This window comes from Harpegnathos saltator, unplaced genomic scaffold, assembly GCF_003227715.2.
Source record: "Harpegnathos saltator strain DR-91 unplaced genomic scaffold, Hsal_v8.6 scaffold213, whole genome shotgun sequence".
Classification (NCBI taxonomy): Eukaryota; Metazoa; Arthropoda; class Insecta; order Hymenoptera; family Formicidae; genus Harpegnathos; species Harpegnathos saltator.
Window position 1 is genome coordinate 379,632 of NW_020229999.1, and position 27,745 is coordinate 407,376.

Here is a 27,745-nt window from a genome sequence, read left to right on the forward strand (position 1 = left end):
CATCTGTCGGCTGCTATCGGCTCCTCTTCACTGCACCGAAAGTGCAATCCTTCAGTTGCCCTTTCCGTTGTCTATAAATTAAACAAGCGTATAATCGGTCGTTGAATGGTGGGAGAATAAAGACGACGATCAAAGGAGAGTGCGGGAAGTGCAGCTGGAAGAAGCGCTAGTACGTCATAGTACGTCATCGGGCGATGACGTCTAGGATTCGAGATATCGATCGTTATCGACCGCACGGGATCGACGCACGAAATCGACGGTTATCCAATTGTTTCATCTCAGCGGTGTGTACTTCTTTTTTTTCGCAACGGTGTGATTGATGAGATTGCGAGATATTTTTAATTCGGACACGTTTGATAAGAGAAATAATAGAATAACAGAATTGAAAAGGATAACCGAAACAGATGCAAAAGATGCACACGTATCGTGAAACACCAGGCAGAGAGATTCATGTAGACTTTGGTAGAGTGCATGTGGGCGCCGTTGCTGTAAAATGGATAGAAATAGTCAACGAGAATTGCGTTAGTACATGTCAGATTCCTCTCATCGCGATTCGAATTATCTTATGTTGATGCACAAATCAATTCGAGAGTCGGAATAATCTTGCACGATGAACGAGTTGATCGGAAATGAAAAGCTACAAACTTTAACCTCTCCTACAGGTGGAGCAGGTATACGAGGCCCGAAGGGACATTACTACTAGTCCCTTGGACCATGTGTTCGAATTAAACAGCTATTCATGGACATTGCTTCCCGGCAAAGTATACAACTGCAAGATATGTTACCGGCCGTTCGTGCCGTCCTCAGTAAACGTAGATTACTTTACGATTGTGGATTCCAGTCACAACCGTGTAGAAATTAAAGTTTATGGCATGTGTATTGGTATGAACATTGTATCTTTTAATCGCTACATATTTTCTAAAAATAATTTATCGAGTGATTTATCAAATTCCAAACTCTAAGACTGATTACTTGTTTTCTTTTTTTCAAAAGCAGTTAACTTGGATATACTTTCCCAGTAAACACAATATTACATGTAACGTGCATGTTAGTTGTAATTTCCTACTCAACAATATAACTGTTATATAACACATGTGTTATGTAACAGTTATATTGTTGAGTAGGAAATTACAACTAACATGCACGTTACATGTAATATTGTGTTTGCTGGGTTAATTAATTATCATAATAAGCACAATTCTATTTTATTATTCAAAGACAAAGTTGAAAAAGTAAAAATTATAAATATCAATTTTTTAAAAAGTTAATATATTTTGCTGGACTATATTAAGCAAATTACACAGCTGTAAGCCATTTATTATGTATATCGTCATAATGATATGCTTCTGATAAATTTTTATCACGTGTGATGTACAAATAATAATATATGCAGGATCGGTAATTTCGATTTCAACGACGAGATTAGTCATGATGTGTACGAGCGAAAGCGCCGAGGCAAAGAAGCGTATCAGGCTCGTTAACGATTCTGAAGCCATAGCGACTTTTATGTTCGACACCGATCAGGTTCAAAGGTCGTTCACTGTGAACGCAACGCACGGATGCGTCGGGCCACGATCTCACTCATACGTGACGATCACTTTTGCGCCTCGGCAAAATGGGGTCTACTCATGCCGCTTGCCATGCTTGATTTTGCATCATGTAAATTGGGAAACTTGAGATTTATTTATCAAACACAACATATTTTTCAAGATGCTGTCATCTGTTTACTATTCTGAATAATTTGCTACCTGAATTCAGATATGAATATTTAACGGATTAATTATGCGCCAAGATTATAAAAAGAATGATGAAAGCTGACAATTTTTTTCGAAATGCAGAAACCGATTATCGTGGAGCTGTACGGCTACTGTGGCACGGCATTACGTAAAGACGCGGACGTTCAAGAACAATTTAATTATCCCACGAGATTAAAAAATGGCTTTGAAGGATACATGAGCGATATTATCGTCACCACGCAAGATCTACCTGCGGTCTCTTTGTCGAAGAGCTGTATTGACTTTGGTCAAGCCAGTGCGACAGCGAAGGACGCTGCGCAACAGATTCCGGAAACCTTGTGTCTCACCAATCACAGCCGATCCGACGTATTTATCAGTTGGAACCAAGGTTCATCATCAACCAATAATCAGCGTCTAACCTTTTGAACCTTTGCGTTGGCATTTAAGCGACGTTCGCGCAGGATATTTACTTAAATTCGCACACAGAAAGTGAGAGAAGAAAAGAGAGAACAAAAGCTGGTATTAGATTGAATACTTGAACGTGATGGACGATTTTTGCTTGTAAATAATAGAACGTTCGGAATGTGTGTGTGTGTGTGTGTGCACGATTCCAACGCGAATGATTAATAGCAATCTTTCTATTAATAATTGTCGTCGTTACATTGTAGATGTTGAAGACATTTTCCGCATCATACCCGGTACTGTGGTAGTACGGGCAAAGCAGACAGCTTTATTTGAAGTAGTGTTCGATCCCAACAAAAATAGTAGTAATTTATTCACGTCGGAACTGGTCGGTTACGTTTTCTCGATGCAGCGAGAAAACGATGGTCGCAAGGAAACATTTATATTCCCCGCGACGATGTCCGTGCGATTAATAGGTATGCATATTTTTACGTATTTCTTTACTTCATCTTTACGTAACGTCGCGGTTATATCTAATTTGACAGCGAGATCAATCGTCTTGTATAATAGGTCACTCTTTTCCCGCTTGCTCCGACGGTTGGATCCCTCAATATGAAATACCGCATGTAGTAAAAATGCCGCCCTGTGTGCCGTCGTTTCCGGTTTACACCACATTCGTGATCAAAAGATTCGGCCATCTGCCGCTGATGTACTGTTTTGTACCGCCGGAATCGAGCCATTTCGTCGTGAAACCGATGATGGGCATAATATATCAGTATTACTTGCAATATATACTTTATATTTAGTCTCTGCCAATTGTCGAATTAATTATGATGTCCCGCAGAGATTATCAGATCGTCGTGGTCGGGATGTTGCCTGAAGGCGATAACGAACGCGTCTACACGGAGCGTTGGGCGATACGTTTCAACGGAAACGTCAAATCGGAATGCTTCATTGATTTTCGAGGGCTCACGGAACACGCTGAAGTCGCCCTCGGCGATCGGAATGTCCTGAAATTCGCTTCGTGTTTCCTCAGCTGCCGATTGCCACAGCAATTCTCTATGCGAAACGTCACTCGTCACAAGATACGGTAAATCTATGCGTTTGATGCTATGATGCGAATATTACGAGCTTCGATGTGAAATACATCGGCCTCCACGTGTGTGAAAGTTGCGTGTTAAGATCGCATGAAATAAGAACGGGCCACGTAAAGCGACAATTTTAATTAGCAATATAACGGTTTTGCCGACATGTTGGATCTTATCGAGTAGATCGTTTCAGTTTGTAATTAATACTTTTGTATTAATACTTCCTCCGATTGACATAAATATTTCAGATATGAGTTTGTTAATGTGACATCCGAGCTTCGGATTCCAAACGCAAATGGAGAAATTTTCTCAAACGATACTCTTATTCACGAGTGGGAATTTTGTCCCGCGAAAATCGGGAATTACGATTTCAACGTAGACTGCGTTTTAACCGTACTGGAAGACGAAATTCCCGTCGGTGCGAGCGTTTCCACAGCGTTGCGTGTGATAGGAAGATGCGAAGTCGGCTTTCTCGAAGTAACTTGTTAGACTGATGATGATAGATGTGTGCATATTAACGATTGCATTGCTCGAATAACGCACTGTAACCGCACGGTAACCGCAGTCAGTGCCGGACGAACTGAATTTTGGAGTTCAAGCGTACAAGACGACGAAGGAACTGAGCCTCCTCGTATTCAACTCGAGTCCCGTGACAGTCTTTTACAAGATGACGTGCAGTCATTGCAATTGGCCGGTTGGAAACGCGGAGCAGGATGTGAAAATACGTCTGTCCACGGGCGCCGTTCCCGCCGGACAAAGCGAAACCATCACCGTTTCTATCACACCCACCGCTCCTGGCTATTACGAACTGTTCGTTCGATACTTTGTGAGAACGAGTCTTCGCACAAGCGCGCTAATTCCATATCAAACACCGAGAAATATTTGTAAGCTGCGCTGTTTGTGTGTATTGCCTACTTTGAAGGTATATATAGTGTGTAGCATTATTTCAATACAGGACATGCTATTTCTTAATAATACAGTCAAGAGTGGGAAGTAACTGTGGGAATTGTAATTGTTGTAACGGATAGGTGAAGGATCTACAGTGTTACGGGCCATGTCCGGATACGAGCAAAGCTTCTCTCTGGAAGCTGATGAAGATAAACACGTGCGTGAAATATCGTGTTGTTATTCTAATCGTGATAATTTTCCCTGCGCAACTGCAAGACTCATTGATCTCCTTCTCATGTGTGTGCAGGCTCAACAAGTTGTTCGAACATTTGCAACCCGGCACATCGGAGACGCTGCACATCAATTTCCCGCCGATGGTTTTACAAGAAAGTTCTGTTATTGTAAAATTGCTCCTGATAAACGCTAAAGCGGTGGCCGCTTCTTGGAATATCAAAAGAGTGCAGCTGTGCTCTTGCCGACCCGTCATGAGAATCCAAGCGCTCTCGTTCCAACGCGCACAGTACGACTGTTGGCACAGGAAAGTGTGCTCTATGCAGCCGAAAACGGGAAATCTTCAAGTATAATCCTCGGCATCTTATATCACCGCATCGGTTTCTAAAGACTGAATGCTTCATGAACGACACGAAACGCGCAGCAAGGAGAAGATGCCTGGATAAATCTAGAAGTGCGTTACGCACTGTTAGGACGAACCGAGGCGAAGTGGGACGTGGATCTTGGAGATGACCGTCACATTTTCCTGATTATGGCGATCGAGGGTCTGTCCGAATCTGCGAGGAAGCTCCATCTTCTGAATGGCAAGCGGTTCAAGTTCCAGCATATCTATCTTGGTGATAAAGACCCGGTCTACCAGGTTGTCGTTTACTTTCGAATGCAGTTAACAGCTTGTAATTAATAACTTGCAATCATGTTCCTAATTTCACGGAAATGTTCAGGTGTGCTGGCTGTACAACGGTACGAACCACAACGTCCCGTTCTCCGTGAATCACAGCGCGATGCGCGAGGCAAATCAGAGATACTGTTGCGAGGTCTTTTCCTGTGCGACACCGCGCGGAATCGCGAGTCCGCTGTCTCCTGTCCCGATCCTTCTGAAATTTCAGCCGCGACGATTCGGCGTCTTTGAGGTGTTTGCACAATGAACAGATTTAACGAGAAAGAGATCGATATTTTTTGTCGCCTTCGGAACTTGACTTCCGAATCGATGATGGTACCGTGTCTTTTTTTCTTATTCGTAAAGGCAAAGTTGTTCTTAAGCTTGGGTGACGAAAAGGAAGAACTGACGCTGGAAGGCGAATCTTCCCTGCCGCATAAAGCACCGACGGTCGGCGAACACATGCCTTCCTATGTTTCGTACGTCTCTTCCAATAGTAGTTCCGGAGTTTTCGACATTCCTGTATACTTGAGCACTTATTGCATAGACATATCGCATATGGCTACGCACAGTCATGTAGTGAAGATGATCATGCTGCACAATAATTCGCAGTACGACGTGCTCGCTTACGAGTGGAAAAGGTTTGCGCTGAATCTTATGAAATATATCTTGAAAAAATGAATTCCTATATACTTGGTTAATTTAAATTGTTTCTCTGCTTCAGACTTGAGATTCCTAGGATCATTTACGTGGAAATTTACCCACGTAAAGGCTTGATACAACCGATGGCGACTCAAACTTTTCATGTAACTATAAGTACCGGAGGATGTCCCTGCGTTATCGATGTTAACGTGCTATGCGAGTTTATCAATACCAGTCAAAGACGGGACTATCAGCGAAGCGTCAACAAGCATGCAGATTTATCTCGGGAATTGGAGGATCAGTTTATTCTCACGGAAAAAGGCATCAGCGTCCCGGTGAATGAAACTGAAAAGATATGAGTCTTAAATTTTAGTGCAATGAAGTGTTCTATCTATTTTTAGAAGCCGACGATAGAAATCCTAGGGAAGCCCCAATCTTTTTACAAAGCTATGTCGGTCCGTTGTTCTATCTACAGTGTAGAAGATAAATTTTTGAAAGTTGATCTAATGGAAGAATTAAGAAGCGCACCACCGTATACAATATGCATCGAGGAGAACCAGAAACAGGAGACGGCATTCAAGAAGGAAGATATTAGTCGATCCTCATTTATTCTAGAAGGATTACTATGGTAGAGTCCGCTAATTTTACAATTGTAACTACAATAAAATGAAACATTTGTTATCTATTTATGAAAATTAATTTGTTAACTATTATTATTACTAATATATATTACTAATATTTCGCGTTGCAGGGAAATAATCAATAGTAAACTGTTCAAAAATCTGATGCGAGACATTCTACAAGACCAATCAGGTTTATTTTATTCGCAATTCGCCATGAATTTACACAAAAAAAAAAGACTGATACGAAGATCATATATATCGCCACCACGGGCGTTAATCAATCGGATATTAGAGAAAGTAAAATCATTATGCTCCAATGTTAACGAGATATTCACATAACATTAATTTTATTTTTAGATGCTGTTTGTCATAGTGCACGAAGAATTTGCATTGGAGGCCACTCATTTAATTCAGCATACAGATATCAGACATACAAGCTATCTGAACATAATATCGGGTATGAACAGGAAAAAGACAATTCATAGAGGTATTAGAAAATATTTTATTTCTGAGAGACAATAGTAAGTGATGAACTTACTCAATGTTTATAATTCTCTCATTTTAGTGACACGATTATGGCATCACGATATAGGACATCAAGTTGAAATACCAAAATCAGTGTCAATAGCGAGAATATCCTTTTACGACAACGTGTATTAACGTGTATATACAGCTATATACAGTCGCTGATATAACTGCTAGCTATTTGTTACAACGTAAGGATCCGCGATCCTCCTGAACATAGCCAAAAATTTATCTCCTTTGTTTCTCGTTACTTTCTGGCCTTCTTCGGTGCTTTCGTACAATTTCTCTACTATAGGGTCTGCATCCTGTGTTAAGAAAATTTGTTAACATATGCACATATTAAACAAATAAAGAGGGGTCGTATTTACCAAGTCCTCTTTAGCAACTTCTTCAAACAACGGGTGCTCTTGAAAATGTTGAACTATCCACTTATGCAACTCATTCACGTCTGTTATAGTATATACAAAAGCCTGTGTAATAATTGATATTAGTTTCTAAAACTGTGGTGTGATAAGGTAAGAGATACTTACTCCTTCGGCTAACAGATAAGCGTATTCCGCTAACAGTGACTTGTTTATTATCCTCCATTTATGTTTGGACTTCTTAAAGTGAGGATCTGGATACAGGAAAAACATCTTCTTTAGCTATACGAAATAAAATTAGAAATTAATATAAATTAGGTCACTATATTATTAGATAAGAAGCCAATCATGGGAAACTCCTTTACCTGTCCTTTGTGAAAATAATTCGGCAGATACTTCATCGCGTTTGATCTTAGGCAAGCGATATTCTGGTATTGGCCTGGACTTTGCCAACGTAGTGCAGCAATACGATCTCTAACATAGTCTGCAACCTTTATTCGAATTTCCATACCAAGTATCAAACTATCAGGAAACATTGGCGATAAGGTAACTAAAAATCGATTTTTTATTCAAGTTTAAAATTTATTTTTATATTTATTCCATTTTTATTTTATTTTCCAGAAATATCAAGAGATAAATTACCTAGCAGACCTCCGTAACCACAACCAATATCTACAAACTCTACACATTTCTGTGTTTCTTGTTTATTATCTGCATCAAAATATTCTGGATACAAAGTGTTCCAATCCATCAAGTCTGGTTTTATAGGACTGCAATATGTAAGTATGTATTAAAAGTATTGCAAATTTTACTTTTTTTAATCAATTTAATTTGGAAGAGAAGAGAAAGATGAATGAAAGTCTTGACTTCCTATTCCTAGTTTTTACTTTGAATCATTAAATCATAATTTTCTTTAGACAGAAGTTTATGAAAAAGATTGTAAACATTGTTGATTTACTCACTACTCCAAGCAATGATCGGCTATCGGATTCGAGTGAGCACGTTGTCTATAATATCTTTTTTGCGGTAACGTTTGCATTGTTGACATTTTACACTTTGTCTGTAAATAAAAAACTTTCTTATTATTTTTAAGATTCAACGTAGTAGATATAACTTAACAGGTTATGTGCAACATTGCACATACGTATGACAATTTTTAATTATTGCACTTTCTTACTCAATACTTGCACTCTTCTCATATGATATGAATGAAGTATTTTGTTATGTTTTGGAGAGACAAAGACGAGAAGTGTAGAAAGTATATAATTACAACAGATAAACTCTAATCTTCACGTGCGTGAAGTAAAACAAAGACACGTTCGTTTTAGAGGAAGAAAGACGAGAAAACAATCAGACCCAAGGTTCAGCAACCTGTCAAAATCTATCGACAATGAACCTGTTTTCATCCACATTTTATTACAATTCTCCAATTTTTTTCTAGCCGCGAGGCATACCCATCCATTTATTTTTAAAATATATAGCACATTAAATAATATAGAGAATAGGGCTTTTTTTTAATTACTGTCGCGTTTAAAAGGTGTAATGTATTAAACGTGTAAAGTGTAGAAAGCGCGGAAGGGGAGTAAAGTGCGGAATTTAACGCGCACGTGCGTTGCAATCAGCTGATCGAAACGTGCCGCGCGCCGCCAAGCGGTCGACGGTGACGCGAATGGAAGGGATAGACAGGACGCACGCGAAAAGGCGGAGACGTCGCGTTCTGTGAAATCTTTATCGTGCGTGTGTTGTTTTCCAGTTTATGCGACCTTGCGACGCCAGTAAGATGTAATCGCGGGCAAAAATGGTGTTTACGTAATGCGCGCGGGTGACGTTAGGCAGCCGGCTACACACACACGCAGAACGGAGAATCTCGAGGACAACGGAATCCTCCCAGGTAAGATCAGGTTAGAATCACCATTTCGCGACGATGCCTTTGTGATCGCGGGATCGCGTTGATTCGATATACGTGTACGCGTGCATACGTGTATATGTGTGCATTCTCCGTCGCACGCACGCATGTTTGCCTTTATGTTTTTGACAAATGTTCATTTTTTTAAACAAATATTCAGATCAGAGATGAACGATAAGTGCTGATCGAATCGAGATGTTGTGTAAGGAATAAAATAAATGTAACCTGATATCTCGATGATAAATCACTTTTAACCGAGCGGTAAACATATAACTCAAGATACTGCTGCAAATTAAAGAGCTAGGGGTGGTGTTTAATCCACGATATACCACAGATCGAATATTAGTTACATTTTTATTATATTTCGGTTATGCATATTCCATCGAGGATTTAATTTAAACTTTTATCGAGAACTGTTTTTCGGAGGATATTTGCGCATGAACCATAAAAAAAAGAGAGAGGGGAAAGGGGAGAGAGTGAGGGACTAAATTAATTCGAGTAGTAATCACGATTTAAGGTCATTCTACAATACGTGTCGTAAGTTGTAAGTCGTAAGAACTGACCAATTATAGCCGATTATTTTTGTAATAATCGACTGTGATTCGCCAATTCTTACGGCTTACAACTTACAACACGTATTGTAGAATGACTTTTAGTATCGCATTACCGTAAATTGTTTGCGCACAGATTGTCAAAGTAGGAGCTGCGTTCAAATAGTGTAACAATATTTTGATAGATGATACTTCCGATGTTTCAGGTACGACAAGAGACAAAGAAAGCGGCTACATTATACATGACGACGTTGGACCTCCCGCGGGAACGGTCTTCTTAATCGGTAAGTTATTATCATGTTTCCAATTAGTGGGCCGATCAGCCGACATTCGATGTGTGAAACAAGAGCCCCAGCACGTGATTATCAGTTTCGTTCGTATCATACACTGTCGTGTATATATTGCGTCACGTGACGTCCTAATCACGACCAGCGAATAATCCGTGTTTCATATTCTCTGCCAATCGCATTTTTAATCCGAACAGCATATTTCTATTTTTTTTAAACAAGATAATTTAATTTATAATGTCACAGTATGAAGTATGTTTCATCATTAGACAAAATTGACGTTATTTTTGCTACGTGATATAATTATAAATAATAAGTTGCGACATTTTCAATATATGTTCTGATTTTTTATTACTTGAATGTAGGTGCAATAAATATGAAGCACGTGATTACAATAATGGATTCTTCGTTTGTCGACGTTTGTATCTCACGACTGAATCAGCATTTACGACATGCACGAATAGTGAATAACAATCACGTGAGCCAAGCAATACACAATATTGAAAAATTCAATTACCCTAATGAACGTATTTGGGGTCTAATTAGCGCTTGTATCCATGTCGTCGTCCACGTGGAGAAACGCTGAGCCGCGCGTGGCATATCGATTGCACCAATAGGATGTGGACGAACACTAAGAATTGCATAACATGTGGTGCTTACTTTACATTCGATCATTCGTTCAACCGACGGAAATAATATCAACAAATATCCACGCGAGTGTTTGATCGGCCGGATTAATCCAGCGTCGATTGATTCGCGTGCGTCGATCGCAAGATCTCGAATGCAATTTCTGCGTAAACCGCGAACATCGGTGAGGTAGAACGATAGAGAATCGAAGAATATCTGAAGAATTCAATTGACGGAAAGTGTATGTAGTAGGTCGTGCGATTACGTATACATGTTTGTATTATGTGCAAATGGACGAAAAGAAAAATATCCATTTTCATAGTTTTATTATAATACTTTTTAGCGGAGAAAATTTTTACCGAATAATATACCATACTATATCGCGTAATGGAAATATATTCATACTGAGGTCTATATTTTTTATATATTAAACAATGAATAGCTTGTCCAGATATTTTCTCAACTTTACAAAGTGAAAACTTTTATTATGTATGAAATAGTTTTCCGTAGCACCTTCAAATATTTTTTAGTAATATGAGTATGTATCTGGGCAAGCTAATGTGGTACTTTCTAAGAGTACACGGTGTTAATTTCTTTCAGAAAATTTTTTTCTTCGTATAACGTCGGCTATAAGATTTACTTGCACACAGCACACCGCAGTGAAAGCGCAAGCGATCAAAATAGTCGCGCGCATAATTGTCCGTCATGGCTGTCTTTGTTACGCACTCGGAGCGAAGAGTGATTTGTAAAATGTTCGCTCGTGCGAACGTTACGAGCCGAGCCGAAACAACGAAGATTGTCGAGTATCGTATATAAACATAGCCAAACACGACACTTTCCCCATTAGTATTTGTCACATCCAGCGAATTTGTAATACGTGAATGAGTGCCAAGGAGAATACACCTTTATTGAAATCCAGCAATTCGGACCACTGCTCAAGGTTTTTGTTATGTAAGATGCAGACCATAGTGTTGTCTTTCTCGTTATCTACGACATTGGACAGTACATTGAACTTTTTGGTAAATATATGATCTCAAAATTAACCGCGATTCTAGACGGTTCCTAACACTGAGATAACGAAAAGCCATATCTCTTGTGCCGCCGATCGTTCCGCGACGAAATGATGACGTTCAACACGACCGACGAGTGAGAAATGTTGCGACAATTCTCGTGACATTTTCCTTTTTGTTGCTAACGAATCTCCTATTAATCTCCTTATAATCTTAATAACTAGAAGAAAGTTAACAGAAAGATAAAATTTAACAATCTTACGCTTAGTCGAATATTTTCTTTTATCGTGCACGAAATAACGGACAAGTCATTGTTCGCCACTCTGTACCATCGATACGATAGTCTTTCTCTTCTTCTTCTTTCTCCTTCTCTTTCTCTTCCTGTCCTCCTCTTTATTTTTTCTTTCTCTTATCCAAACAAAGGATTTCCGACCGTTCATAAATACGCCGGCCGACATTTATAACATACGTTGCGCCCATCTCGTGTCACTTTTCCCTCTCGTTGTAAATACAAGCCGGCGACGTTGCATTGTCGGTTAATATTTGTGTACTCTGGCAAAGTCACTTGACAATCAGTTGTTCGCTCTTCTGACAGACGCGCGACGTGAATTGTCAACATTCGATCATTATTAAATCCTGCGAGTAATGGAATAAGCAATCGTGATGGGAAAACTTCTCTCTCTCTCTCCCTCCAACTATCCTATCTCTCTCTCTCTCTCTCTCTCTCTCTCTCTCTCTCTCTCTCTCTCTCTCTCTCTCTCTCTTCCCCCTCTCCTTCTTGTCGGAATAGTTAAACGAGATTGATCTGAAGGTTAATGATGTCAACGGAACACGGTATCCAAGGACGCCCCGTCGACACGATAGACGTCGACCGAAGAGTCAAGGATAGTCTGATGAGTGACGCGCGTTTTATCAAGTCGATTCTTATAATTAGTTTCCGTCATACTATCGCTATCTCAATCCGTATGACCTTCTTTTCTGCACGATTAACTAATTTATTATATTTACTGAAAGATCCAAGCGACACAAGGAGACATCCATTCGGCGCTATACACCTCGGCCAATTCTCATCCTATCGTCATCGAACGTTCGTCCCCAGAATACTCACAACACGATCGTGCTACATCCGTCGTGAGGAATCGCGCACGAATCTCTCAGCAGAGTGTCCTCAGGCATTGTCGCCGTTCGCTATTGTCGCCGCGCGCGCGTTTACCATAAAACACCAGGCAGCCGCCTGACTTTTGCCTTATCGGCACCGAGCAGCGCAATCTTATCGCGCCATTTATCAAGTAACCCTCACTCGAAATCGCTGCATTCAGCACATGTGAGACACACAAAGTACACGGAACAATAGTACGGGAGGACACCTCTTCCGAGGTGCACTCGCGCTGACGAGGACGAAAAGAGGCCAACGCCAGGACGACGAACAAAGAGGCCAACGTCTCCTCGATGTTCTCTCCCCGGCTCCCACGCGACCGGCTGACGTAGAGTGTCGTAGCCGCTGCGTGTCTCTCCCTCTCTTTCTCTTTCTTGTATACCACCTGGCAGCGAAAGGGGCCGGCCTCACGTCCACGTGGATCGCCCACGCGCGTCAGGTGTTGTTGCCTCGGTCAATTGTTCCCGACCGCAGTTACGCGAAGGATGTTACACCGCGCTCGGCTTGATGCGCGCCGAGCGAGCCGCGCGATCGGCCTGACGTCGTCGTCGTCATCGTCATCGTCGTGGTGAATCCGCGGTTTCCTTCGGGGTCCTGACGGGGTCGACTCGCGACCCCGATTTAGCCTGAACCCGTACTGTGTTCTACGGTGTTATATACGGTGTTATATACGGTACTCTCAAGTGCATGGGATATCTTTTCCGACGAGTCGACGACTCTTGCGGGTAATTTCAGCAGATGTGACAGAGTGACGAGTGAGTGTGCGACGATAGTAAGTCAGAAGTAAGACAAGATCCTTCAAGAGATAGACGCTTCGCGCGACGCGACGTGTGCGTATCGATATGACACGGTCATGCCGATCGCGATGTGGCTCACAGACGTCGTGACGTCAAGGATCGTGACGCTCGCGACGATCGCGAATGACGATGTAGAATAGCAGCATTACGACGTAGCATTTCTGTTTCGTTTAGTGAGTTAGTGATTAAAAGCCGCCGCCTTCACCCTAACTCCTCGCGATCCTTGGCCTCGATCTACTTTCGCTGTACTTTACGACGAGACTATTTCGCTCGCATCCTTTACACGTTGAATTAGCGCGCCACCGCGATCGTTTCTATCTGATCTGATTGAGGGGGATAATAAATTCGCGCTTCAACTCATTCGTCATCGCGATGACGGTAGAGAAATATTTAATGGCACGTTTCGACGGATTGATCGCGATAAGAACCGGCTGTTATTTATTAAAACGTCGCGTTGGGGAATAGCACGATTATTTCTCGCCGAACACCGTCATCAGACATTTGCGATTTCTGACAGGATAATGAGTCTTGTGCTTAATAATGTCATCGAAGGCGCTGAATCTTGTAATGATCAGGATCCGACAAAAGAACACACGTAACGGCGAATTTCCAAGTCAAATCGTATATTCGCGGGATTACAATTTCTGAAAAGGTAGTCGACTGAGAGGGAAATAGTTCGTGGGGCTCTTACGAGTGAACAATGGAGCGGTTATGCAAACGTATGTTAATGAAAACGTTCAGAGCATCGGAGGACACTATTCGAAAATTAGTCACGTCATGGCGAACTTCTTTCGTACTTCGATCGTACTTCGACCGTTCTATATATCAGCAACGCATGGCCTGAATTCGCCCGATTTACTCCCCTCGCGAAATGCTCTCGTTGTCGGGAATAGCGCGAGAATAATTCGCCGCGCGCGGAAGGACGGAGAGAAAGCCGATGTCTTCGATGAAATTCGTCGTCCTCTGGCTTCATGTTCTAAGATAAAATTGGAATGAGGTTAGCACATTGTGCCGAGGACACGCCGTTGCTCGTGTGACGAATACAGAATTCCGCGATGTCCCGTTTTCTCGGTGTGTGTGTGTGTGTGTGTGTTTTTTTTTTCTCCATTTCGTACTTCTCATATACAGCGAGTGAACGGGTAGATATTCGCGAATTTTGCTCCTCGGTCTCGACCATTAGCGTACAAATGGCGATTCAGTTATGTTGAAGTGTCGCGTCCGCACGAGGTGACTCATTGTCAGGTCTCAGTTTCCTTATTTTCGAAGAATCGACCGACTCAACGGTAATTTGTCCATTTCACATGTATTTAACGATGATGTTGTCGAGGATGTTCACGAGTGACGTCGTCAGCACCTGCACGTGTCGATTTCCAAAGAATAACATCGACGCTTGTAATATTTAAAATTAATTTCACATGAATTTTATTCGACCTTGTTACGTTCAACCTTGTACGTCTTTTTTAGTCGATAGCATCACTGGAGTATTTGCGAATTTTGTGCAGTAACACAAAGCTCCTCGTTGGGAGATCCCGTTGCCAAAAGATTTCGCTATTGAATAAACGACACGATACAAAGTAGTTAATATTTACATCGCTGAGGTTTATAGAGCGCGTCGCCCGAAAATATTTTGCGCTGTCAAATGCAGAAGTTCGAAATATACGTCGTCCGCTTATCAAGCACTTAGAAAGGCGTGATATGCGTCTGGTCGAAGTGATAAATAGCCGACGAAGCGAAGATAAAAACGCCAGCGGATGCGTGCTCTATCGTCGGAAGTTTACTGCTCGGTTTTCGCGCAACGACGCACAGACAAACGCATGAAAAACGCGATAAACGCGGAGGAAAAGCCCGGACATCAAAGCGCCGACTGCGACCATTCGTCGATTGGCCGCAGTTTTTGGCCGCGCGCGCACACGCGGCACCTACTTGAAGATTAACATCTACCTAATTGCGAATTTACGTTGATTTCATTCATCGCGCCGTTGTCGCAAATTTTATCTCGCCATATCTCGCGATCATCGCACGCGCGCCCGTATATCGATCGGCCTCCGTAATCGCCGATCGATCGAGCGATCATTTTTCGCACCCACGTGCGTCCCTCTCTGTCATGTCTATCGCGTTGAGAAGTGATTGTCGTTATTAAGTTGACATAGGTGCGGTACGTTCGATGACGCTATTTATTTCTTGTGACATGCATCATCGCTAAATCGGTAAATTCGCGGAAGCAGACGGATGCGCGCGTTGTGCCCTCGTCTGACATGTTTCGAAAGGAAAGTGAAGAAAACCGGGCTATGTTCTCCCTCTCTTCGTCGAGCGAATTAAACGCTTTTCCATTAGGATCGCATGAGAAATCGATAAACGGTCTGAAGCGTATGCGAGACTCATCGTTCCACATCGGTGAAAGCAAATGTCCTTCGTCTATGTCGATGACGTGATTACGAGAAGTAACTGTTCAACGGGCAGTCGATTTGATGCCTAAGTAAATAATTAATCGAGAAATGATTGTCAGAGTATTAAACGTGATCAATGACGGACGATACATAGTAGTGCGCGATCGCGATCACGAGGCGATGATAAACGTGACACACGACGAATACACATTTTTTCCAGAGAGTTGCGATACGTATATTGTGCTCTTTACTGCATCCTTGAAGCCATCGGAGGAAAAGGGAGCGAAGGAAACGAACGGCAGCGGACGATGAAGAAATAGTCACTCCCGCGCGTCACTCGCGCGAATCGCACGACGCGATTTCGCGATCCGACTTTCGTCGCGGCGCGTTGCTATAAATTTCGTTCGGGCCGAGCGTGCGATTAATTAAGCAATTATTAGAGTTAACCGAGGTGAACGTCTGGTGCGGCGTTATTATTAAAGCGCGCCGCTTTGGTGACACGCGTGTCAAGGATAATTCCTCGTCTCGTCGAAAATACCGTCGAAGTTTATTTTGAGCGCGCATAATTAGTGCGGATTTAGGCGGCATATTTGTCGAGTCGATCTTAAGAGGGAGGTAAAGCGAGGGGGAGAGAGAGAGAGAGAGGGGGGGAGATAGCAAGAAAGATAGAGGGAGAGAGCAAGAAAGAGAGGAGAGCGCTAACGACGCGAGTGCGACTCGACTTCCGCGTCGAGGGATTTGTAGTGACTAGTGACACAGTGAAATAGCCGAGTTGAAAGATAGCCGTCCTCGAAATGTCTCATCTGCGCACCAAGACCAGGGTGTTCGGTGACAGGAGTTACAGACACGTCACCGCGACTGGAGAGTACCGTAGAAATCAATTTTCCCTGCTGAAAGGACGGCCGCAGAACATCGTGCATCGTCTGGAACATCGGTTCCACGAGGTAACTCCACGACCGGAATGTTCTCTCCGCGACTACTTCCGCGGCCGTTTCCGTTCTTAGCTACTTTGTGCGGAGAGATAGAGAGAGAGAGAGATAGATAGAGAGAGGAGAGAGAGAGAGAGAGAGAGAGAGAGAGAGAGAGAGAGAGAGAGAGAGAGAGAGAGAGAGAGAGAGAGACAGACAGTTGCGGCACAGACACTGCTTTCCATCCGCAAAATTTCGCGGCGTACACACGACCTCCACGACACACGTCGCGGAGTACCTCGCCGACCGACCGAGTCTTCCGTGAAGACTCTGTGTGATCCTTCATATGTGTACTTGTAATACATGCTTGAAATCGACATTCTAATATATTCAATTTCTCTGATGTATATTCTGATGTATATTTCCAACATACTTGACATATCAGAAACCTGTCGGCGCCGAGGCACGTGGGGATATTACGCTGCGACGACTTGCGACGTGGCGACCAAGTGTCGTTCATTGCAGACGCGCGAGAAAACGTGAACGATAAAGTTGCGTCTGCGTCTTATCGATAGTGCGAGACGTCCGCAATAACAAAAGGCTCGAAAAGATAGCGGACTGGCTCGTTCGTGAGGCTCTATCGAGAGCTGCACGATCGCACGTTCCCACGTACCACGACGTTCCCACTCATACGTACAGGCATCACGTGTCCGTTAAAAATTGTTGTATCATTGAAATAGCGGTGCTCCCGCAATAACGGGATACTCGCGAAACTAGCTCGCTCGCCGAAATGATTGTCGCGCCTTTCAAAAGCGCGCGTTCTTACGTAGGCGAAAACGCATACATCGCGACTTCGCGCGTTTCCACTGACCTATTCTCTATTTTCTGACGCTGAATGGCTCAGAGCTACGTCATTCATATTATCGCACGGCATCACGTAGGGTGTTCCGTTTGGCAGGTTGCTTTCAATGGTGGCGAATAGTTCGCGCGTTCACATAATTCAACTGTAGCGTCGCGTCTGACGACCGGCTGGCGCGCGTTACATTCTGTTTTCGCTTTAATTTAGGAAACAACGCGACAAAGACCTCCCGCGCCGCGCCGCACAGTGGGAAATTTCGCTCACTTTTTGGGCAAAAATCTTGTTAGAGCTCAATTCTTCATGAAATTGAATGATTTTTTTTTTTAAATATTCGTAAAGACTTTAAGCTGGTACTGCGGAAATTTAGTTATCGTTAAACCTACATTAAAGAAAGATGATCAAATGCGAGTAAACCTAAAACTCATATATCAACCATATACTCTTAAATATTTAAAACGTAGAACCTTTAGCCTTTAGGGTTGAAGAATTTAAGTTTAAGGGCTTAGGGTTAAAGCGTTTTGAGGGTTTAAGAGACCTTATACAATAAGCAATTAGTCAAAAGCCGTAAGCAAATTGACGAATCATATTCGATTATTCTTTAAATTATCGACTGTGGTTGGTCAATTTGTTTACGGTTTTTGACTAATTGCTTATTGTAGAAGACTTCTAAGAGTTTAAGGCTAAAGGTTCTACGTTTTAAATATTTAAGAGTATATGGTTGATATATGAGTTTTAAGTTTACTCACATTTGATCATCTTTCTTTAATGTAGGTTTAACGATAACTACTTTAATGATAACCGCAGTAATTATTTCCGCAGTACCAGCTTAAAGTATAAGTCTTTACGAATATTTAAAAAAAAAATCATTCAATTTCATGAAGAATTGAGCTCTAACAAGATTTTTGTCCAAAAAGTGAGCAAAATTTCCCACTGTGCGCCGTGGCCGCGATTTGCGCGAGACATGATTCAGGCGAGTCTCGTGACCGGTTATTATTACCGCGTTGCTCGCCGAAAACAAATGTGTCCGCGGTTGCACTCGGAGAGAAAGAGAGTCTCCGTCGATTTTCTCCCCGGTTGCTTTCGACGTGCAACCTCCGAAGTGCACAGCGCGGAGAGAATTGTTACGAAATCGCTCCTTCCTTTCGCATGTCGCGATTGAGAAATCGCCGATTAGTTTTCGATCAGCCGTCATTTCCTGTAGCGTTTTCGGATGACAATCATTCCGCGAACCAGCGGCCCCGTGTTCGGCGGCGCCGTTCGATTCAACGAAATCGATCCACACGTTAACGCGGAATTTATCGCGGGTACCGCCGCCGCCAACGCGCCGTCACCTGTACGCGATTAATTAACGCATTTTTCACTTTTCTTCAGCGGTGTCGCGTATATTTCACCGGCGTGTCCAATCCGCGAGGACCCATCCGTGACAATCGCGTGATTCTAGTTCTCTCGTACGCTTCGCTCCTCCGACCTTGTGCCAAATTTCGCCGAGAACTCCGAACGAGTTCTTGTTCGCTTGCGAATTAGAGACGCTCGTCATTCATCTGAGGCTTCTTTCTCGAGTGCAACGATTTATGGGCGGGATTGTTGAGCGAGATGCATTCTCGGCCGCTGGCTCGCCGGCGATTCTCGCTCACGATCGGAATTTGCCTCGTGCCGTCGAATCCTCGTGGGTCCGAAAACGAACGATGGCATTTAGAACGTTTTGACATTTAGATCGAATCCGCACTGTCCGTCTAGATAACGGTAAATAAACCGTCAATATCGTCTATAATCCTTTTTTGTAAATATTAGGAACAGCTAAGATGTATAACGGTGATGACTATTGTGAATAACCCGGTGCCAAACACCGGCTGGCTTCAGCAGAGTAAGCTTCTTTGCTATTGTTGTGAAATTCACGAATCTGGTTAGTGTATATGTTCTTAGATTCAGCCAAGATTAGGGAACATATATAAATTTGTAAACACACCGGTCGGATTCACGAGTTTTACAACAGTTGCAAAATAGCTTTCTCTGCTGAAGGCAGCCATTGAAAAACGTTTTGGTGAAGGTTCGACGGAATCATATCTGCCGCTGTCTAGACGGATAACGTGTGACGTCCTCAGACTCGGATTCGAATATATTTTTAGTTGATGAATGCTAATTATCGCGATTTGAAAACCCGATTTCGAGGAAAGTCGCCGGGAGGGATCTCTAAATTCAAGTCGGAACGCTCTTTCTTCACCCTCCCTCCCATTCTTCGACTCGCGATTTCTTTCCTCGTTTCATTTCGCGTTTTATACCGCGCTTTATATCGCTTCGAATTCGCGCATTGTTATCCGTCTTAATCTCTCCTCGATCGTGCGGTCCATTCGTATCTTATCGCGGATTTGAATATACACTCGCATATTACAAGCATATGAGCGAGCGAGCGAGCGAGCAAGGTAAGCGATTGTTACCTCTTTGTTCGTTAATTTCGTCGCGCGAATTATGGATCGCCGTTGCCGCGCAACGTTGTCGCTCGCGGCAATAATTTTATCGCGCGGCTCAAAACAACGGATTGTTGTTCGCGTTCCGGCGCACCGGCTTCCGCGTGGTGCCTAACCACCCCGATCCTCCTCCTCGCGGCTCTTCTCCTGCAGCATCACCGGTAGCCGGCTATTTTCGGCCACCGTGATGGTTGCGCCAGCCCGCTGGTATATACGCGGAGAGACTTAGGTGCGACACTGATTAATGTCTGCCTCCATCCTCCCGAAGATACCAGAGACACTCTCGTCCATTGTGCTAAATAATCTCTCGTTATCATCGTCCCGTATATGGCGTTGGATGCGCGCCGGCGGTGGTTGGATCTTCCGGCGAAAATAGGGGCCACGGTCGGGTCGGTTGCGCGAGCGGTGGAATCTAATTAAAAAACCGTCCACCCCGAGCTAATCGGCAGATGGTCGTTCGCTCTCGCGACGATTCAGCGGCGAGTAATCGCGCAAGGCCGCGTCGCTGGCCGCTCGCAATTCGCTCGAAATTCTCATCGGTGGCGCCATGAATTAGGAGGAGTCCGCTCGGTGGACATCGCCGGCGGTATCTTTGCTCGATGTCAATCAGCGTTCGATAATATGGAGAAGAGGTAGTTGTGAATTCGTTGTCGCTTTGTCATATTCGGCAGGCCGATTCGCCAGGAATTTTTGAGGTGCCGCCGTCGCCGACGATGCGTGCGAAAACTTGTTGCAGATGGAGATCGGAGAGGGTTGTAACATTTTATTTGGAATTTCTTGCGGGCGAGTGATTACCGTCAGCTTCTCCGCCGTCACTTTGTGCTTGTTTACTCGATCGTCTCGACGGTACCTGTCTCGCGTATTTTCGAAGCATGAATATTTCGCCTTGCCTGGAGGAGACACATTCGGCGCACCGACGATAAGGAAAATCCCGCGGAGAAGGACCTCCTGTCATCGGATTGTGCGCGAATCGTAATTTTCCCCCGTTTCTCGCGAAAACCGCTCTCGTTGTCATTTTCTTTTGCGTTTACATCTCGCTTCTTATCTCGAGATACGATATCTCGCGCGGCATCCCCGCGCTCCCGTGGCGCTCCTTATCAATCGCCATGCGAGGCATTGATAATTGCTCACGCACGTCTTGGATCGTCGTATCTCCTCCCCGATGCAGTGGTTCATCGTCCGCGGAATATCACCACCGGCTTTTCAAATGACCGCGTGGCGCGGCTTCTGTCCCGAGCTAGAGAGGTCGCGAGAGAACTTGGCCCTGCTCTCTCGAGCTCACGTCCCACGTGGCGAAAGATTCGCCAGTCGAATATCCTTGTGCGAGTGATCGCCACGCGAGTGATACCGTTATTCGTTCCCGCGCACGATAATCAGTGAGTCACGACTTCGGACGACGTCGGACGATGATCCGTTGCGTCGTCGCCGTCCCCTGTGATTTTCCGTCGTTGTCGAACGCTGCTGCATCGGGATTCGCACGACCCTGACGAGTCTCTCCGAGTAGTTGTCGAGATCCGACGTAGTCGCGGCGACGAGTCCTCCTTGTCGTCGCTCTCGCGTGGACGTCGCACTCGCGAAGACTGATCCGGTCGCGAGGCTTTCGCGGGTTCCTTCATCGGCTCATTCCAACTACGTGGACTCTGATAAAGCGCATCACCCTATTCGGCTGAATAGGTCCGCGTCGAGCAGGGTGCGCACAAGTTCGCAGAGTGTGACGCATTTGGCAGCGAACGAGCGTGTTTGCTTCTCGCGCGAGATCGGCGCGGACGTCGCGATTTCCTCTTTGCGACCTCGCGCATTCCTCGTGGAGCCGACGCGGTTGTGTGCGGGTTACTCTCGAAAAAGTGTTGAGTGCGGGTTGCCGTTGAACGCGTCGGTCGCGCGATATCCTGGAAATTTCCCGAAAGCATCGCGAGACTGCCGGCGCAATATCGCATACTCGATTCGCCGGTGAGAAGCGCTATAAAGGCGAGGTAAAAGCCGCGAGTGAAAGGGGGGGATCAAGATTCGTTGTGATCGCGCTAACACGAAGCGCTAACGGTATCACACACGCCGATAAGATGATCGTTTGCGCGTCGAATCGGACTCGCGCGTCGCGCGTGTTCGCGATCGAAGCTGCCGCGCTGCCGGTTCCGCCTCATCGTGCTTCGTCGCATCGTTCCCCGTACTCAAGATGACACGGACCTGCGTCCTGTGAAGAGAGCGACGCAGGATAAAATCGCAGGGAAACGTGCAGGAGTTGGAAAAGCGAGCGAAAGGGAACGAGCGCCTGTTGCCGCGGCACGGCACATGTCGATCATCTGCGAGTCGCAGATTAGACGCGCTCGTGGTGCCTCCTCGTGGTGACTGGATGATCGCGAATGTTTCTTATCGTAGAAGGATCGGAGCCACTATTAGCTAGTCGTCCGGACAATTAGCGTTCGCGACAGGTCCGAGCATGAGCGCGTCGTCCGACGTGGATTGTAATTCCATGGAATATACAAACGAGAGATCGAATCTATTGAGCGCCAGCGGGCGAAATGCGTCCGTCTCGTCCTTGCCATCGCGAGGATCCTACAAGACCTACGGATCCTTCTCGTTCTGGAACAGAAGCAAGCAGGTAGACACGATACATGTGATGATTTCTGGCTCGCTTAGAATTTTAGCCGCAACGTGCTTTTCGTCGTACGTACTCTTTGCCGCAGATTGCAGAACGTGAAATTTCGGAAACATCTTCGGCAGATTTTTCTCCCAAATTTCTCGGACGAGTCATCGAGACGCTGAATAATCGCGTGACTCGACTGACGTCGTCACTCGATATCGCGAGCCACTTTGGGATTTTGGCGATTTGGGGATTTGACGCGTGCGCGCAAGGAGATGCCCCGGCTTTTCTAATTGCCGATCTCCGGGCTGATGCCCGCACCGACGACCGGTTGTTAGCATTGGGCTTCATGAATGAAGCTCTCGTCGTTCCCCTTCATCTCGTGCTACGTGAAGCGTGCCAAGATTTCGTCAGGATAAACTACACGAGAGCACGAGTTGTGACGCCGATCCAACGTCGAGCGCTTACTGTCGCGAGTCCCGCGGAACGTCGTTCTATAAAACGAAATGCCTATTCCGGCCGCTCGCGCGGGATTTATTAGCTCGCCTTCGTCGTCGTCGTCGTCGTCGTCTTGTTTAATCAGATGGCGAAGTTCAACTTGCGCCGAGCGTAAACGCGCGGGTCTTATCGCCGTGCAATTTGGCGCGATAGTGTTGTTAGCTCGATAGCATTTCTCCGCGTGCGCGTGCTCGCGGGTGACGCTGTTTTGCCGAACGACGTCGTTTCCTTTTATGAGACCCAGTAAAGTTCCGCGTACGCAATTGATTAGTTTACCGAGGGCTTTAATTGGCCTGGATTAGCGCGAGAACTAACCGCTGTAGAGCGAGCATCTAAGAGCTATTCGTACAGAGTGTCTCCGAAATATCGAGCTCGAGACTTCCTCGCGAGTGTCTCCGCTCGTCGATGCTTTCTGTTTCTCCTCTAGTCTGGTTTATCTACGGATATTTGTATTAATTCGCATTGTTTTATCCTCCATCCTTCTGTGATACAGCAATTGTGACGTACCGATGCGAGAGAAAATTCACAACGCCCATTATCCTGCGTTTTGACAACTTGCCAAAGAAGATACTTCGAAGAAAATTCGCACGAATAAATCCTGCGCATCTCGCGATCATGTAATTCGCGCGCGAACATTTGCCGTCGACGAATCGAACGACTGCTGCGACGGATCTCAGGAGATTTTCACGTGAAAATCAGCCTCTTGATTCTCCCGATGCTCTTCTTGCACTCGACGAGTCGTCACTTCTTTTCTTCCTTCTCAAGGCACGACGTTCCCTCGATTGCGCTTTGACGCTTCCGTTAATCATTTTGACCCATTTTCCCGACGAATAATCGAGCCCCACGACGCAGCCCTGGAATATTTGCCCGAGAGATTCCGCGTTGATGGCGCACACGAGCTGCTCTGCTCGCAGGATCTTGACGACTTGATGAATTCGCGAAACTATTTACGCAATGTGTCTAGCCGGTCTGCCGCGAGACCAATTGTGAATTGGCGCGCGCAATTAAATTTCCCGGCGATCGATCGGCCGCGCATATTCGCGCGCGCCTTTTCAACCGAGCTTTTCAAACCGGGTCACCGGATACGCCGCGGCGGCGAGGAAGACAAAGTCGCAATTTGGCCGGCGCGTCCGCTTATCGCGGCTCGCTAATTGCTCTATCAAATCCGCCGGCACCGCCGAATCCACACAGCCTGCAGCCGGGCGGGATTAATTGCGGACGATTGCAAAGCCTGCGATTATTGCACACACACTCGTCGTGCCGCGAATCGCGTTATCGCGAGTCAGTGACGTCGGTGGATGCCGTATTCCTCTCTCGTCGTTATTATCTGAGAAAAAACATCTCCGTGGCGACCGGAACCCCGTTTCGCGCGGATTCCGAGCAATGACGCGCAACACTTCGCACGCGTGTAACACGAGCGGCGACGGAGGCGTGCGGAGCAAAACATATTTTCATTCGCCGTGGCGTCGTGCCGCGCGCGCGGCTACGCATTTGCGATGTTGAAAACACCCAATGGAACTCACACTTGGCGCCTCTTCAACTCAATTTTGAAAGAAAATCAAATTCCGGCCATTTGTGTCTGGCCACCTGGCGGACTTTCATAACTGGCAGAGCCCCTCCACCTTTACGAGAATTCCGAGAATCTTGTTTTACGTCTCTTCTGTACAAGATGTTTTTCAGAGCTTTCAGAAAAATGCTTTTTCGCCGCTCTCCTTTTTCCGACAAGAAGCTCCGGCATTGTCGACCTTCTGATTCAATTCTGAAATTCGTGCTCATAGTACTCTCGATTTCCTCTCATACTCTCCGATCACATCCTTTGTTCTCGCGATCGAGGTGAAATCGATGTCGCTCCTTTCAGCGTTCGCGAAGGTACGATGTTATTCCGGCGTTCCAATACCTGTGCTCGCGATAACTCAATCCCGATTCAATTAAATTCCGCGTCTGATAGACCTTTTTCTCGGGCCTTCTACTATTTCTCGGTGTCGTATTGAAATGATCACGAAATAACGAGGAGCGATTTCTAATCGGGGCGAGCTTACGACACTGACGACGCGCAGGGTGCGTCGCAGCACGCGTATATGATTCACGGACTGTGTGTGTGTGTGTGTGTGTGTGTGTGTGTGTGTGCGCGCGTATGTATACGAGCTTAGATAGATCCCATCGCGATATATATAAATGTCGCACGATGTTCTCGTACGATTTGTGCCGGTGTCTGCCTCCGGGAATACTCGCGATCGCGAGTATCCGACCGATTTTCCGCGGTATATTGCGTTCTCAAGTAACGACGACGAACTGCGAGGAAGTCGCACGAACGTCGAGCAACCGTACGACGCAGAGACGAGAATTGATCGCACCTGGGGAACCATCAGGGGATGACCGCGCGAAATCTGGAAAAGATGCTCAGACTGACCAACCTGTCGAGGGTCCGTTTCTTTTTTCTCTCAGTGTATTTGTTAATAACAATCGGAGCAGTTCCGATTTCTTTGGCGACGACCGCGACTGAGGATGGAAGAGCCGTCATCTAACCGAGATTTCGATGCCGGAATATCGCACGAATGTGATTTCCGCATACGTGGCTGTTTTTTTGACACGTGGCATTGACGAACTTCTCCTCCTCGTGTGGTCGTAGTATGGGGAAGTAAAATAAGATTACTCCACGATCTCGAGTATTAATTTTCCGCAAGTCGGTCGATTACGAGATAGCGGGTTTTGCTTTTCCCTTTTTTTATCCTTCAGTTATTCAGAAACGTCTGTTTACTTGTTTCAAAAGTCATGCGTTGTATCCGGAAGTTGCAGGTATCGTATTTCGCGAGATACTCCCACGACACTCACGCGAAATGTTTGCATATTTATTTCCTAATTAATCGTAATTTGGCAGCTTGTATTGTATGAGCATCCGGTTGACCAACTTTGAAGCTTCAAAGAACATGAGAATCCGTGTGCACGCACGTGTATACCGCTACCAGGCTGAAGTGAAGGCAGTCCTCCATTTTCGCGCTGAGTAGACAATCAGGAGAGAATGCCATGCAGAAGGCCAAGGACGAGAGCCTTAAGATCACGACGGCTTTCTTTCGAGTCAGCTTCGACGAAGGCAACCAAGACAATGACAACGATGACGACGATGACAAAGAGAAAGAAAATGAAGCCTCGCGAACGAAAGAATCGGAGGAAACCGTCTCATGGTCGCTTCCGCCTCAAGAAACCGAGAGGAGGCCGAGTGACCCAGAAGAGAAAAAAGTTTCCTCAAGCCTGGCAGTTTCGTCAAGCTCAGCCGTGTCCGATTCCGAGCCTGCAGCTTTCATTTCGTACGTAAAAAGCTGCTCTGTCAAAAGTTCGCCCGCGAGCTTCGTTTCCACTCCCGGAGCTTCGTCGAGTTCGAGCAACGTGGCGGAAGACGCGACGGAAGGACACGACGGAGTTAGCAGCGACAAGTTAGTGCCTCCGATGATTGGAACGCGAAGACTTACGGTGCCGGTGGTGGATTCGGACAGGGTCTTCTCCGTGTACAATCGTCAACGTTCGCTCGCGCCAGAACCATCCGCCAGGCTTCGCTCCTTCTCGTCGACCAACGAGGATCACCCGAGCTCGATCATGACGAGCCAGTCGAGACGCTCTCACTTGTCGTCGAGCTTGCTCGAGGTTCCTCGTGAGACTTCGGGCTCCCTTGGTCGCCTCTCTTCGTCCGACTCGGAGAAGAGGCCGACGATTGCTGAGAACTCGGTCATCGACGAGGAAACGGCGGATACGCCGACAAGCGTTGTTGTCGAAGACGCTCCCGACGAGAGATCCGGCAAGAGCGGTACTCGTAGGCTGACGTTGCCGATGACGAGCTCCGATCTCAGCCGGTCCACGTTTCACGAGGATCCGGCGAAGAGGTCGCCGACCTTCGAGGACATCGTGGCCGGCACCAGCGTGAACCCGATCCGGAAGTTCAGCATCGCGAACGCGGCGATCTGCTCGAGCCTGGCGCCGAGTCTGCTCGGCGCTGTCTCGGGAGTACCGAGCAACCTGCTGCCGAACGGAAACGGCCGGAGCAGCGATTACCTCAGCCGCAGCGTGATGACCTTGTCGAACCTGTCGACCACCTCGACCGTCACCAGCGACGACACCTCCATAGGCAGGACCGGGCGTAGGCTACGACAGCTTCTGCGTCTTCATATATCCGAGCAGCTGCCCGGCGCGACCTGGCATGGCGCCGAGGACTGCCATCATCATCTCCATCATCATCAGCAACAACAGCACGATCATCATCATCATCATCACCATCACCATGTATTCCCGCATATTCACGTACCCACCATCACTTTCACGGCGCCGGCCAACGACGGCACCGGCCGCAAGTTCAACTTCGCCATACGAAGGCACTCGCAGGCGGTTAGTTGGTCAGCACGCACGCACCGGACGCACGCACGTCGTTTCTACGTTTTTCCTTGGTGTTTCTCTCTACGTTAACCTCGCGCGGAAGAAGAGCAAGGGAGAGAGTCATCGTCTGGCCAAGACAAGCCATCTCTCAGCTCGAGCGCAAAAGCCGAAACGACGTTTCGTTCTGATCGTCGCG

General features: G+C 45.7%; 3 protein-coding genes across 14 annotated transcripts in view; 2 read left to right on the forward strand and 1 right to left on the reverse strand.

The window, feature by feature from the left end:
* The first annotated feature begins 152 nt into the window (after window positions 1-152).
* On the forward strand, window positions 153-6,957 carry LOC105184718 (cilia- and flagella-associated protein 65). The gene is made up of 19 exons (XM_025298332.1): window positions 153-521; window positions 663-882; window positions 1,394-1,659; window positions 1,839-2,124; window positions 2,405-2,614; window positions 2,709-2,913; window positions 2,983-3,228; window positions 3,475-3,703; window positions 3,792-4,148; window positions 4,255-4,331; window positions 4,422-4,692; window positions 4,770-4,985; window positions 5,068-5,256; window positions 5,370-5,644; window positions 5,728-5,980; window positions 6,047-6,273; window positions 6,397-6,565; window positions 6,626-6,755; window positions 6,834-6,957. The coding sequence occupies exons 1-19, from the start codon at window positions 405-407 to the stop codon at window positions 6,926-6,928; spliced, it is 4,038 nt and encodes a 1,345-aa protein (XP_025154117.1). The 5' UTR covers window positions 153-404; the 3' UTR covers window positions 6,929-6,957.
* On the reverse strand, window positions 6,792-26,711 carry LOC105184689 (tRNA (guanine-N(7)-)-methyltransferase). Of its 4 annotated transcripts, none has more exons than XM_011143625.3 (7): window positions 12,545-12,669; window positions 8,118-8,215; window positions 7,798-7,925; window positions 7,521-7,705; window positions 7,324-7,437; window positions 7,162-7,263; window positions 6,792-7,098 (listed from the first exon to the last, which is right to left on the reverse strand). In XM_011143625.3, the coding sequence occupies exons 1-7, from the start codon at window positions 12,575-12,577 to the stop codon at window positions 6,967-6,969; spliced, it is 792 nt and encodes a 263-aa protein (XP_011141927.1). In that variant the 5' UTR covers window positions 12,578-12,669; the 3' UTR covers window positions 6,792-6,966. The 4 variants fall into 4 exon arrangements, with proteins under 4 accessions (XP_011141927.1, XP_011141960.1, XP_011141943.1 ...); XM_011143658.3 differs by lacking the exon at window positions 12,545-12,669 and adding an exon at window positions 26,655-26,711 and having other exon boundaries at window positions 6,793-7,098; XM_011143641.3 differs by lacking the exon at window positions 12,545-12,669 and adding an exon at window positions 8,300-8,540 and having other exon boundaries at window positions 6,793-7,098.
* Window positions 7,917-27,745, forward strand: part of Arms (Ankyrin repeat-rich membrane spanning) — a 34,646-nt gene continuing 14,817 nt past the window's right edge. Inside the window, exons 1-3 of one of the 9 annotated variants that reach the window (XM_025298328.1) lie at window positions 7,917-7,934; window positions 8,909-9,046; window positions 9,819-9,896. Coding sequence is in view for 6 of the 9 variants with exons in the window: in XM_025298330.1 (XP_025154115.1) it covers window positions 26,212-27,561 (1,350 nt within the window). In the remaining 3 variants the exon portion in view is untranslated. Of the gene's footprint in view, window positions 7,939-8,708; window positions 9,047-9,818; window positions 9,897-11,038; window positions 11,546-16,660; window positions 16,821-21,642; window positions 22,708-25,372; window positions 25,611-25,632; window positions 27,562-27,745 lie in introns of those variants that run through there. The other 8 variants (XM_025298329.1, XM_019842032.2, XM_025298326.1 and 5 more) reach the window with 8 other exon arrangements.